Source organism: Aedes albopictus, chromosome 2 (assembly GCF_035046485.1).
Source record: "Aedes albopictus strain Foshan chromosome 2, AalbF5, whole genome shotgun sequence".
Lineage (NCBI taxonomy): Eukaryota > Metazoa > Arthropoda > Insecta > Diptera > Culicidae > Aedes > Aedes albopictus.
Genome location: NC_085137.1, coordinates 265,906,237 through 265,921,844, shown reverse-complemented (window position 1 = coordinate 265,921,844; position 15,608 = coordinate 265,906,237). Strand labels below are relative to the sequence as shown.

General features: G+C 35.6%; 1 protein-coding gene across 1 annotated transcript in view; it reads left to right on the top strand.

Annotated features, from left to right (window-relative positions):
• LOC109622002 (myosin light chain kinase, smooth muscle) overlaps nt 1–15,308 on the top strand; it is a gene marked incomplete at its 5' end in the record, with an annotated part of 78,146 nt that extends 62,838 nt beyond the window's left edge. The window contains 2 exons of the mRNA XM_062848133.1: nt 14,115–14,552; nt 14,732–15,308. Coding sequence (XP_062704117.1) covers nt 14,115–14,552; nt 14,732–14,857 — 564 coding nt within the window. The remainder of the gene's footprint in view (nt 1–14,114; nt 14,553–14,731) is intronic.
• Between the last annotated feature and the right edge of the window lie 300 nt (nt 15,309–15,608).

Below are 15,608 nucleotides of genomic sequence, written 5' to 3'. Positions count from 1 at the left end.
CGAACCAGCCAGACGAAACACGTGGTTGCTTCCAAAAAAAACGTCCAAGAGCCAACTCGTGCGTGGGCGATATGGGGTGAATGCGTCCCCAGTATTGGTGGAGCTTTCGAGCAGCTGTTGCGTAGCTCGCTTCCACGTGCCTTCTGTACGATGACTCGAGTTCCTCGGCTTCCTGGTTATCACCACAATCGAGCACGTGGCGCTCGACAGGCGGACGAACGGTTGGATGACCGCGACTGGTTCTCGTCTTGGCTTCGGTTGGGAAAATCCACCCGGGATAACCCCAGATAAACCGCCCACGTTTTCGGGGCTAGGCCTGTTCAACGTGGTCAAACTTTAATGCTCGCTCAAGTCCAATTACTCACCAGCTTACCTGATCGGTTTCTTCAACTATTCACACTTCAGAAAATTCTCAAGTCTTTTCAGACTATTCTAGGTAACTCACTAAATTTACTAAAACAGAACAAAAATATAAATTTAATTGGAATATAAACTCTACTCGCGCACTTACTTCGACTTTAGTTCGAAATAAAATCAAATTAATTATACTTCCAACTTCAGATTGGTATAACACTTTTAACGATCTTAACGATCTGAGCACTCCACCAGTAATGATAGAACGAGCGCGAGACGAATTGGGTCGAGCTAAAAAATTAAGACGCAATAACTACCTCATCGTGTACAAGTGCGTACTATTGTCTTTTTTTAGAGGTCAGTTTTGGAGAGAGAAGCCTCATCTAGAAGTTTGATTTTCATTGGCGGTACATTATATGTATTGCAGACTTTCCTAGGTGGAAATTTCCACGACTCACCGTTTTTAAATATTAATTTGGTTTATTCGCCTACTGTTATGCATTCTTATGGGCATTGCTCGACACGATTGCTATGGTCCACTGCACGAAAGTATGCTAACCTGCTTACTCTCACCGAAAATTTGACGTTTGAGCGGTGCCGACACCTCTCAAACGTCAAATTTCGTGTGAGAGTAAGCAGGCCAGCATACATTCGTGCAGTGGACCATAATGATATAATCTCATACCAAGTTATTTTAGAGGGTTTCTTCTATCCAAACATAGGTGGCTTGAATGTTTCTAGACATATGCACAGAACTACAAATCAACCCAAATTTAAGTTGTTTTGACGCAATCCCGGTCCTCCGTGGAATAACTCAAATTTGCGTCAAACAGCGAAAGTGGTGAGTGAGTAGTTCTCGTTTGAGAGCGGCAAAAAAAATTAACCCACTGGTAAGTTATTTTCACCCAACGGAGGCCTCAAATGACGCAAATTTGGGTTAACTCAAGAAAACCCAAATTTGGCTTCTTCCACGGAAGAGCAGCGGATGCGTCGGTGCTTCTCTCTTTGTTTTCGACAACATTGCGGTAGGGCGAGGGAGAAAACAACCCAACTTTGAGTTAAAACTAAAAGCAGTTTAGCCAAATTTGAGTTTTTAAAACTTATTCTTTGGGTTTTAATATTTTTCCGTGTGGCATGAAACGCCTTTCATTCCCGAGTGTAATAAAATACAACAATGAACATTAAATAGGGTTACAAGTATATCGTTTAGCAACAGGTCTCACGTTCCTCAAACACAAAATATATATGAATCTCGTGACATAGCACTCATTACAAAATGTCAACAATGATTATTGTGAGTCATCTTCAAGTAGTTTTCAGTTTTAAGTGGTGTTTGGCAATTTCAGCTAAATTAACATGATTGAAACACACCTATTCTACTTTGTAAATGTCAAACTCGCTAATTTGGGTATTAAACTGAAATAATTTACTCCATCTAGGTTCAGAATTGATGTTGGTGATTGCTTTACAGCGTTCATAAACAAAAATTGAACTTTTAACATGATGAAACATGAATGAAACTTCAAAATGTGGTATTTTCTAACAATGTTTGAAGGTCACGTGCAAAAAAAATTGTAAAAATGAATTTTCATTTGAAAATGAACGCGTTACGTAATAAATGATCCATTTTGGTTATTTATGTCAAATATATCGTGAAATGAAGATAAATAATAGAAGGTTTCGTCAAATTCAACTGTTGCAAGTTACCGCATAGTGGTTTTCGAATATTATAATAGGGGGATTCACTTAACAGCGTAAACCGCTTATTAAAGTTTATTCTGATTAAACGTCGTGATCACCAAGGCAATCTTTGATTATTTCATTCGCTATTTCATGAAACATTCCAAATAAACGAAATTCATGGCTTACGCTGCAATTTAAACTGTTTAGTGAGTCTCCTTAATGATTTTTTGCATTACTTAGTCGATAAGTTTATCAAACTTTTATCGTTTAGCTAAGCTTACTATCAGGTACCCTAACTGCAAGCAAGGTCATCAGACTTATCGCACTTACCATAAGGGAGAGGTCAAGCACGATTTTCATACTTGTTTTTATGGCATAAAATGAGCAATCCGTTTTAACAGTGTAGCTAAACCATAAACAAAGAAACAAAGCTAATTTTTTTTACTAAATCGATCTTCGATACACATAATCTCTATAACCGAAATAGTAGGGCATACTAGTTTTCATTATTATTAGAAAATGCTTTACATTTAGTGTATGCCATCGTGTTGCAAGTTACACCGCTGTTGCACGTAACCCCGTTTGACGGTACACAGTCGTCCATTGAAAGAATTATTATGATTAAATTGACTACGTCTATAATTTTATTGCCCTAACCAATGCTTGCAGTACATCAGAGATGCATTTCAACCCAAGTAACAATTTTGATTTTATCGAAGTTTTTTTAGCGATTCAAAAACCCTAACCATAAAACCATTGATGCCGACTTGAAAGTCCTCTCGGGCTCTTATATGCCTCCTATGGTCCACGTTCTGGCTAGTTGGCCCAATCTTATTATGATCTACAGGACTTCGTATGCAAATCGGCTTAGGATTTCGGGTTGTATCATAGTTTTATCGTATCCCCGGTACAACCTTCTAAATAAAAGCATCTTCTGACTTGTCAAATATATGTTTTGTTTTATTATTCTGTTGTACCAAACAGAATGCGAACGACGCGTTTGATCGCCTTCCAGGTAGCATTGTTCTTCCTCTACAAGTGGTTGGGGAAGCGTTGTCTGTACGATAGGCAAACAGTTTCAAACAATAAACAAATCGCTTTCGCTCTTCGTACATATGTACAACAGAGATGGTTATATTTGCGGTTTAGGGGAAGATTATATAGATCGATGAGATTAGAATTGAACCTTATGACAACTAGGATGTCGGGTCATTAATTGGCTCGGTAGCTTAGTTGGTAAAGCACTTGTCTAGCGAATAAGGGTCGTGAGTTCAAATCTCACCTGAGCTGTGGATTTTTTCCCAATTTAACCAATAATTTACCCATCTGTACATATGTACGTTGAGTTATTTGAAATTCATAATTGATCACACGGATTGGTATTACCGAAAATTTGCACTTTGAGTGAGTCGTTATTTATCACTACCAATGTTCGATCGTCAGAATAAATTACCATCAACCCCGTTTGACTTGCAACACTAAATGTCTTCTGTCTATGTTTATCAACAAAACATAAAAATCTGTCGTTCACATACCAAAACTCAGTTGAACTATAAAGTGCACATACAATCTGAGTAGTAGCCACGGTTTTTACTTTTATGGAAATAGTTCCAACAAAATATTCATAAATTTAACATTAGTTTGAAAAGTAACAAAAATGTGAGCCTCGAATCGTTGCCTGCAAAAGAATGAAAACAAAATTTCCCAAAAATTATATTCTATATGCGGATTCTATACATAATGAGCTATATGAATTTCCATTTTACTTTATAAAAATATTACAATATCTTTGTTATATTCATATGTTTTGAAATATTGTACCTATGTGACTTGCAATGAGTGTTGCAAGTTACCGTTTGACGGTATGCTGATCTGGAATTCAGATTAGTTTTCCTATTTTATACATGTTAGTAGGGTGGGGCTAATTTTAAAAAATGTCTCCGGAATATGATTTCCCATGTGGAAAGTGATCCACTAGTCGAAATAAGTGAGCTGTACAAAAATGAGCGATTTCGGTTGACGGGGTGACTTGCAAAACTTCCCAGCTTCAACTAACAAAAAATGTTGATTAAAGTAAATTTTAAAATTCAAACTATTTGTAATAGTTTTAATAGCCGGCCCCTCTATAAAATAGAGTGAACAAGTTATAGATTGATTTATTTTTTTTTTCATGTTGAAAAATCCGAAAAAGATCGTTTTTGATACAAGACGTCGTGCTAACACTTGCAACACCCTGTAAATCCCTGTTCAAACACGCAGATATTAATTTTTAGTTTCAAGCATATTTGAGCAGTATTCTTGCTACTATTGTGATATCGTTTGGCCTGACATACTTATTTTTGCATTTGTTTTTACATAGGAAATTGAATTGTGAATTTTTATATGGAAATACTGGGCTCAAAAACACCAAGTTACTAATTGTTAATTTAACATAAGTGTTAAAGTATTTTTCAGTTCATATGATGATCCTTCAGATTTTTGCTGGTGAATTATTAGTTAAACAAGCATATTTCGTTTTTGTGGACATTGAATTGTTAAGAAAATGAGTGTTGCAAGTCACCTAGGTACAATATTTCAAAACATATGAATATAACAAAGATATTGTAATATTTTTATAAAGTAAAATGGAAATTCATATAGCTCATTATGTATAGAATCCGCATATAGAATATAATTTTTGGGAAATTTTGTTTTCATTCTTTTGCAGGCAACGATTCGAGGCTCACATTTTTGTAACTTTTCAAACTAATGTTAAATTTATGAATATTTTGTTGGAACTATTTTCATAAAAGTAAAAATCGTGGCTACTACTCAGATTGTATGTGCACTTTATAGTTCAACTGAGTTTTGGTATGTGAACGACAGATTTTTATGTTTTGTTGATAAACATAGACAGAAGACATTTAGTGTTGCAAGTCAAACGGGGTTGACGGTAATTTATTCTGACGATCGAACATTGGTAGTGAAAAATAACGACTCACTCAAAGTGCAAATTTTCGGTAATACCAATCCGTGTGATCAATTATGAATTTCAAATAACTCAACGTACATATGTACAGATGTGTAAATTATTGGTTAAATTGGGAAAAAATCCACAGCTCAGGTGAGATTTGAACTCACGACCCTTATTCGCTAGACAAGTGCTTTACCAACTAAGCTACCGAGCCAATTAATGACCCGACAACCTAGTTGTCATAAGGTTCAATTCTAATCTCATCGATCTATATCATCTTCCCCTAAACCGCAAATATAACCATCTCTGTTGTACATATGTACGAAGAGCGAAAGCGATTTGTTTATTGTTTGAAACTGTTTGCCTATCGTACAGACAACGCTTCCCCAACCACTTGTAGAGGAAGAACAATGCTACCTGAAAGGCGATCAAACGCGTCGTTCGCATTCTGTTTGGTACAACAGAATAATAAAACAAAACATATATTTGACAAGTCAGAAGATGCTTTTATTTAGAAGGTTGTACCGGGGATACGATAAAACTATGATACAACCCGAAATCCTAAGCCGATTTGCATACGAAGTCCTGTAGATCATAATAAGATTGGGCCAACTAGCCAGAACGTGGACCATAGGAGGCATATAAGAGCCCGAGAGGACCTTCAAGTCGGCATCAATGGTTTTATGGTTAGGGTTTTTGAATCGCTAAAAAAACTTCGATAAAATTAAAATTGTTACTTGGGTTGAAATGCATCTCTGATGTACTGCAAGCATTGGTTAGGGCAATAAAATTATAGACGTAGTCAATTTAATCATAATAATTCTTTCAATGAACGACTGTGTACCGTCAAACGGGGTTACTTGCAACAGCGGTGTAACTTGCAACACGATGGCATATACTAAATGTGAAGCATTTTCTAATAATAATGAAAACTAGTATGCCCTACTATTTCGGTTATAGAGATTATGTGTATCAAAGATCGATTTAGTAAAAAAAATTAGCTTTGTTTCTTTGTTTATGGTTTAGCTACACTGTTAAAACGGATTGCTCATTTTATGCCATAAAAACAAGTATGAAAATCGTGCTTGACCTCTCCCTTATGGTAAGTGCGAAAGTCTGATGACCTTGCTTGCAGTTAGGGTACCTGATAGTAAGCTTAGCTAAACGATAAAAGTTTGATAAACTTATCGACTAAGTAATGCAAAAAATCATTATCATATTCGAAAACCACTATGGGGTAACTTGCAACAGTTGAATTTGACGAAACCTTCTATTATTTATCTTCATTTCACGATATATTTGACAGAAATAATCAAAATGGATCATTTATTACGTAACGCGTTCATTTTCAAATGAAAATTCATTTTTACAATTTTTTTTGCACGTGACCTTCAAACATTGTTAGGAAATACCACATTTTGAAGTTTCATTCATGTTTCATCATGTTAAAAGTTCAATTTTTGTTTATGAACGCTGTAAAGCAATCACCAACATCAATTCTGAACCTAGATGGAGTAAATTATTTCAGTTTAATATCCAAATTAGCGAGTTTGACATTTACAAAGTAGAATAGGTGTGTTTCAATCATGTTAATTTAGCTGAAATTGCCAAACACCACTTCAAACTGAAAACTACTTGAAGATGACTCACAATAATCATTGTTGACATTTTGTAATGAGTGCTAAGTCACGAGAATCATATATATTTTGTGTTTGATGAACGTGAGATCTGTTGCTAAACGATATACTTGTAACCCTATTTAATGTTCATTGTTGTATTTTATTACACTCGGGAATGAAAGGCGTTTCATGCCATATGTCTAGAAACATTCAAGCCACCTATGTTTGGATAGAAGAAACCCTCTAAAATAACTTGGTATGAGATTATATCATTATGGTCCACTGCACGAATGTATGCTGGCCTGCTTACTCTCACACGAAATTTGACGTTTGAGAGGTGTCGGCACCGCTCAAACGTCAAATTTTCGGTGAGAGTAAGCAGGTTAGCATACTTTCGTGCAGTGGACCATAGCAATCGTGTCGAGCAATGCACATAAGAATGCATAACCGTAGGCGAATAAACCAAATTAATATTTAAAAACGGTGAGTCGTGGAAATTTCCACCTAGGAAAGTCTGCAATACATATAATGTACCGCCAATGAAAATCAAACTTCTACACTTAAAAAAATCCGCACATATTTATTGGCAAAAATCCATCTCACTCCATTATTACAATCTATATGCGCGCACATAAACGTTCTCCACGCAAGGTTGCACATAAAATCTAATAGTCAGATGGAAAATATTTGCAGCAGCATTTATATTCTAAATGCGTAGTTTGAATTTATGTGCGATGCATTTATTTTTCGAGTGCAAAGCTTGATAGCAAAATTCTATGTGTGGGCACATGGAAACTAGATGCGGATTTTTCTTAGTGTAGATGAGGTTTCTCTCTCCAAAACTGACCTCTAAAAAAAGACAATAGTACGCACTTGTACACGATGAGGTAGTTATTGCGTCTTAATTTTTTAGCTCGACCCAATTCGTCTCGCGCTCGTTCTATCATTACTGGTGGAGTGCTCAGATCGTTAAGATCGTTAAAAGTGTTATACCAATCTGAAGTTGGAAGTATAATTAATTTGATTTTATTTCGAACTAAAGTCGAAGTAAGTGCGCGAGTAGAGTTTATATTCAAATTAAATTTATATTTTTGTTCTGTTTTAGTAAATTTAGTGAGTTACCTAGAATAGTCTGAAAAGACTTGAGAATTTTCTGAAGTGTGAATAGTTGAAGAAGCCGATCAGGTAAGCTGGTGAGTAATTGGACTTGAGCGAGCATTAAAGTTTGACCACGTTGAACAGGCCTAGCCCCGAAAACTTTGGCGGTTTATCTGGGGTTATCCCGGGTGGATTTTCCCAACCGAAGCCAAGACGAGAACCAGTCGCGGTCATCCAACCGTTCGTCCGCCTGTCGAGCGCCACGTGCTCGATTGTGGTGATAACCAGGAAGCCGAGGAACTCGAGTCATCGTACAGAAGGCACGTGGAAGCGAGCTACGCAACAGCTGCTCGAAAGCTCCACCAATACTGGGGACGCATTCACCCCATATCGCCCACGCACGAGTTGGCTCTTGGACGTTTTTTTTGGAAGCAACCACGTGTTTCGTCTGGCTGGTTCGTCGCATCGATAGTCCGTCGACCGTCTACGAGGATCTGCTCGACATCGTCCGACGTGGGAGCCGCTTTTCGCCGAAGAATAAGGTCAGACCATTTAGAATATTTACAATTGCGCAACGTAGAAGAAATTTGCTCGATTATTTGAATCAGCTCGAACTGCTTTTAAGACGAGCTTGATTGTGACATCACGGTCCGTAGCCAGTTTGTTCTGATTAAGAATAAATCTGAAAAAGTAGGAACAATTAGAAACGGATAGATTGTAGAGCTCATTAAATTTGCTTTTATTTTTATTTTTTTTTGAATTTCGTTGATTTTAAGAATAAAGTTTACCTACTTCGAGTTTAGTAATCACCTCACCAGACCGTGGTCGTAATTTGAAGAAACAAACGAGTTTGTTTGAGCTTAAAGTTACTCGAATCACTACCGATCAGTCCTGGAGAGTCCTCCAATATAATAGCTTTTTCTTTTTTTTAATTTTTCTTTAGTTTTTTTTTGAATTGGTTTGGTTTATTTGCGTCGCGTCGTTTGGGTCAAAGTTGGGATAAGAAGTTCTGCTAAACTGTTTGGCCTGCCCTGAGCAGGAGATCTCATACCGGGTTTTTGAAAAGAGGTAACGGTCCTTCTAGATGAGGGTGGCGCTTAAGCCGTTATCTTCGTGAACAGAGCGGATTGTTACATACTCTTGCTTGCAATAACTATCAATCCTTTCATGAAAAAATATATGTCAATTGGTTAGTGTACATCTTTTCATGGTATGTTTCATGCATAACATCAAAAATTTACAATACGACTTAATACTAGAATGTTAGTGCTGTTTAATGATAGCTAACTTAGATTCATGCCCTATGTTGCAAGTTACCCCATAGATGGGGAAACTTGCAACAAGCATGTATTTCGCACCTCCTGATTAGGTGGCAACGTATTTTGGTAAACCAAGTGCTGCATAGTATTCTACTCGGGGTAATTAGCGTACACGATGCTTCACAGGATGTTTCAAATGTTTAGATTTTCAATAATATTGCTTCAAAGTCGAAAAGTGTTGCAAGTTACCCCATTTGACGGTACACCCAAGTAACAATTTCATTGCTGATTGGTTTTGTTTGATTTTTATCAGGGTTTTATTACAGCAATAATTAAAACTCGCAGTTTTATGAGTGCTTTTATGAAAACCATTGATAAAATGTTTTATAGTATACTTGAAGATATCCATAAAGACAGATTTTAAAAGTAAACAAAACTTTCCGATATGTAAACCTTCTGGCAATCATTATTACCACAATAAAACTGTTAAAACTCTCAACAGATGGCGATCCGTTCGATTAGTAACGACATCTGCTGGTGGAAAAGCAGAACTACGACACTGCTAGGATTATTGCGGTCATCATAAAAGTAAACTTGCTTTCGTTTTATTTTCGCTGATTATGGTTGTCGCCATATTGAAGAATTAGCTAACGTGAATGGAAAAAAGTTAATTTTGCTTAAATTAGCAATGAATTGATAGTTTGTCACCATTTCCACAACATGCTCACATAAATAAACTCTCTCTGTTGAGTTTTCTTGTGATTCGAGATAGTTTTACCAAATAAACAAATTGATTTATTTCATTCCAAGATGATAATATTCACTATTTTTGAAGCGCATTAATTTTATGATTCTGCAATTCACGATATGATTCTGCGATATTCACGGTAAAATTGAATGCGCATAAGCCTACCAACACAATAACTATTAAAATATTACTTTGAAATGACCGCTTCTACTTATGAATGATGTATCGTCCTGAACTTTACGTGCCATCGAAGAAGCTTTTTTCATCGTGAGCTGTCATAGTTTTTGTTAAAAAAAAACAACAACAATCGAGAAAGGGAAATTTTTCAACTAGGTGTTAAAACGGTTTGCAAAACCTCTCCGAGAGTGGTCCACTTAGCCGGGAAACGCTCTTAAAGAGGTTATCAAGAGGTTTTGATGTATATACAGATATTCTTCGATATAACGTACCCTCGATATAGCGTACCCTCGATATCAGGGCTGGTAGCAAGTCACTTTTTAGTGACTTCCCGGGTAGAGGTAAAATACTGACGATCAAAACATGATATTGGTTTGATTGATATAAGAGATAAAAGATCTGAAAATAATATCTAAAAAATGTTCCTGGAACATCTGAACAATATCAAAATTTGATATTTCAAGATCATACGAATAGCTCGCTGCTATTGGTTAGATCTTACAAAATCTAAATATGATTTGATGATGATGTTACAGGAGTAAATTTTTGATTTTATTTTTAGATCTTTTATCTCTTATGTCAATCAAATCCATATCACTTTTTGATCTCCATATCAAAATATGCTATTATTGAGCTCTTTTCTTCTACTCGGGTTAGTCACCTTTTTTTGGGTTGGTCACTAAAAAGTCTCTTTTTTCAAGGTCAGGTCACTAAAGTCACTTTTTCACCTAAAAAGTCACTTTTTTCAACTTTTTTGGGAAATTGATAAAATACGGATTAAAAATTTTCAAAAATGTTGAACCATCAAATGATGCCTTATTAAAAAAGTCAAATTTTCCCTATACAAACCGTTTCATACAAAAAAAAATCGCTTCGCAACTACTTTTATGTCTTTCTTTAGGATCCATGGGAGATCCCGTAACGTGGGTAGATCACCTTAAAACGGTGCGTTACGGTGTAAGATCTACAACATTGCATCAAATTTTAATCTTGCTATTTTACTGCTTAAAGTGGTAGCATAAAATTAAAATTTGATGTATTTTTGTAATGTTTTTGTTTTAATTTAAGTTTCGTTTTTAACTGCTAATAAACCTTTTGTTTCAGGGGAATTCAGGTAATTTTATTGTATGATGATACCATGTGTTAAAAAAATAGTGGCTGCGTTAGTGTGAGATTAGATTAGATTCAAATAACTGAATAATAGAAACGATTATTTTTAAGTTATTAACATAACATATTATGTCATAAACTTGTCTGTCATAAACGGCAAAATAACAAATATCATAACAAAAAAATGTTCTTGGAAATCCATGTTAATAATTTGTTATGTTAGTTTCAATAACAACTTAATAACAGTGAATTAGGAAAATATTTTAATAACAAATTTTAATATTAATTTGTTATTGATAATAATCGGAAATTATAATTTGTTATGATATCAAAATCATAACTATGTTAATTATGATACTTATAATATAAAATTACTCCCTTTGTTTCACAATCCCACCAATAACATGAGTAAAAATACTTCAAATGATGAAAAACACTATATAATGTTAGGAGACATTCCACGGGTGGTGAATGTGACTGTGAGAATGACAAAAACTAAGTTCGCCACACAAACTGTGCATTAAATGGAAGTTGAATGCATTTGATTTACTCTGGGAGCTTGGGGATGAACCAGCCTCGGGCTGAAAATCCCCATAATAAAGAGCCAATAATAATAAATTACTCTGGGAGGCATTGAGTGCAAATAAGGTTTTTTTTCAATATAGCGGAGTTTCAAAGATTTTTCAGTACTTACATCAATTATCCCGGCTAGGCGACATATTTTTCTGATAAAACTGTGTTCCAGAACATTTCTTCTTCTCCCTCCTGAGGTGGTCATAACTGAGCTCATGAGCTAACATGAGAACTAACGGTTTTATCACAGCATTATTTGATCTATACTACGACCACGGAATCTTTTGTTGATTTAAGCATTGCCTGACAGTTTTGTGCATTTGCTTACAAAAAAAATCTCTCCGATAACAACCGCAAATGCAAGTTTTATTGAAATGGCATATAATAATCATAAATGCAAATGCAAATGCAAGTTTTATTGAAATGGCATATAATAATCATAAAACCAAGTTTCTATTATTCAGTTATTTTACCCAAATAACACAGCTCTCCATGCTGTTGTTATTCCCTCCTGCTCGGGTATAGCAGAATAATAACTAAACATGTTCTACAACAAAATATATTATTGAAATGTTATCTTGTGGATATATCTCAAAAACTTTAATATAACAAAATAAGATTGGCCAATAAAACATGTTATTAAAAAGATAAATTTTGATAAGTTAATAATAACAAATTATGCGTTGCGTTGCGTTGCGTTGCGTGGTAACGGAGTAATTCGTAGATTGCATACTGAAAGTTGTCATGTTAAAACTTTAATACTCCTATTCTAATTGCTTATGGAATGCTATTTGGGAAGGAACAGCTATCCAATCAGAGGTTGAAGTAAAAAAGACATGAGAACTTCCATTGCCGGCCACGCCCATCTTCTCCGTTACGAGGATAGGAAAGGATGTGATGATATGACACCTACTTTACAAGAGGTCAGCGACTCACCGACACTCCCATAGGTGTCAAGGAGTTGGATATTTGGAATGGGATGATTGGGGAATCACTATAAGCGAGTGATGCGGCAAGATTCAGATTGTGTAGGTGTGTTGGTGTGAGTGCAAGTGTTTTAGTATATTTAAACACCAACGTTGGGAGTGACGTAGCTAAGAGATTTGTCACTCCATGGGCCTTTTTGCTTCCGGGTTGGGGCACAGGCATTTGGACCATGTGTCCTGGCTAAAAAGCCTAGGTTTAAGCGCCATTGCTCGCTCTCTGAAACGATAAGAAATACATTGTGTGGATAGGAAGGGATAGTATGGAGTGGGTGATATTTATTTATCGAGATGCCAGCGACTCACCGACGCCCTCGTAAATAAAAAGGAGATGAGATGTTGGTACGGAAATGGTTTGGAATTCAGTATGGTTAAGTCAAGCGACTGGGTTATTAAAAAACTATATAAAACTTATGTGTAGTAATGGCTCACTTAAAAATCTGTTCCACATTGGAACGAACTCACCAAATTATCTGGTTGCACCATCGTCCATAGCATGCACAATTTCCTTTCTGAAAAATCCAAATTCAATGTCCGGTATCCTCTGTCAACGACGCACTTCCTCCAAAACGTTTCATATTTTGCCAAATTCGTCACTGTACCCGTTCAGCAATTACCCTCAATTGAAGGAATGAATGCGATCGTGTCTGGTGTTTCTCCGCCTTCCGATTGCTTCCTTCCGGCGGAATAATAATTCTGCCATCCGATGGTTGTTCGATGTAGCAGCTAGCAGTTGTACTATTAGCCTTCAGTCCTTCCGTGGGAACATCATTTGACCAAAATAGCACCGGTTCGCCAGATCCAGGTCATGAATCAGGAGGTAACAGTGGTGCCGAATCCATGATGGGCGGCTGTGAGGTTGAAGTTTGCACCTTTGCCAATCGCTCGTCAGAACGGATTTCACGAAAATTTTTGACTTATTCCGAACCACGTGCGATCGAACTTAAACGTGCATAAAAAACACTTTATGTGTTTCATCTTCTTTCAAATTCACTAAATCACTATGCAACTTCTTCAAATGTTCAAATTAAAAAAAAAAATAATAATAATAATAATAATAATAATCATAAGTTAATAATAACAAATTATGATAGAAAAACAGGCTTTGTGATTCTGTTGTTATCAATTTGCTATTCTCTTCTGCTCGGGTGGTTTTCACAGTAGATCAAAACTCACAGTGTATATGGGGATCTGCTTAAACTATACATATTTATTCATTTTTTCATTAACAATATAATTTATTTTGTAATTTAAAAGGTTCTCACAATTCACAGTGATTCTTTCCACTCACTATTTGCGCTTAAAATCTTCAAGATTAACCCAATTTAATCAAATGATTACAAAATCTCCGCCAGCAATTCAATTGCTCGACCGTTAATTCAATCCACCTATTGTTTTTAGTTCTGTCACTTGTTCAGGGTAACCATCCGCAATTACCGCGCCAACAATAATAATAAAAGCGTAGAATAACAAATTGGTGTTGGCGCAGAAGGCGCAAAACGCCTCCTCTGCTTTCATAAAACTTAATGTTCGATGTTTTATTTTTTTCAATTTTAGGTGAAAATTATTGACTTTGGATTAGCTCAACAATTAGCGCAAAACAAATCTGTTCGAGTATTGCTCGGGACACCAGAATTCGTTCCTCCCGAAATTATCAACTATGAACCTATAGGCTTGCAGTCTGATATGTGGAGTATTGGAGTCATCTGTTACGTTTTGCTATCCGGACTTTCACCATTTATGGGAGAAACTGACGTAGATACATTCAACAACATAACTCGAGCCGAATATGATTTTGATGATGATGCTTTTGACATCGTTTCCGAAGAAGCTAAAGACTTTATATCTGGATTACTACTGTATCGGAAGGAAGAAAGACTATCAGCCGGCCAATGCATACAAACTAAATGGCTGTCATTGGATTCTTCTGCTTTAGGAAATTCAAAAATATGTACCCATAAATTGAAAAAGTTTATTGTCAGAAGAAAGTGGCAGGTAAGTTTCAACAAATTAAAAGTTTACATAGTGCCCTAGAAAAAAGAGAGCTGTAAATTAGGTTAAGTAGTTGAGAATGACAAAAAGTTACTTTGTCGAAAATACTTAAACTCATTTCAAAATAATCAACAGTTCACAAAGATCAATTATTTATGAATTTTATGTTTTCTTCATTTCAGAAAACCGGAAATGCTATACGTGCATTGGGTCGCATGGCCTCACTGTCTGCTTCAAGAAGGAATTCATCCACTTTAGCAAACACTGGAATCAAGGCAAATATCTGGAGTTTTGAAGGCACACCATGAAGAAGTTTGATGATTTTTTTTTCCAAAGTATGATAACAAAGTGTCTTCCACGATTCGTCAAACGAGCGCAAACATGTTTAATTTAATTATTGTATTTTTCGCCACAAACGTATTATTTTGTGATTTTCTGTTTAAGATTCAGGCAACATGTTTTATTGGTTCATAGTTAGGTAATAGGTTGCTGACGTTATTGTAGTTAAATTTGGCTAAATCAAACATAAAGTCTCTCGGGCACTCCACGGATTGTTGCATGTTGAACTTTATTTTAGTTCTTTTTTTTTAAATCAAACTCGGCTAAAATGAAAAAAAAAATGCATATGTGAATGAAGATTTTTTTTCTCCATCGACAAGTTATTATAAGCTATAGCCAACTTACTAACAAATCCATTAAAATTTAGTTAAATTGTGTTAAGTTCGGCACTTCGAAAAATAAAGGATCATATTACCTGGACGTGGTATTTTTAACAGTTATGCACTGACAAAGGTTTTTACGAGCATAGTACATGATTAAACGCACGGCAAATTTTGTTTATCATTTAGAAGGTGATACATTCCACGAAACATGCTGTTTTTGTTTTTAAATGATGTTCTTCAAAGGCTAAACTATGAATGACTCATAAGAAAGTGATCATTCTTCATAAATAATTCCAAAAGTCCCAGTGAAGAAACAGGGGTGTAAGCAGTATTTAATAAAAAAAAAATTCCATAAGCAAATAAAAAAAAAAATGCAAAATAAATCAAAAGGTTCCAT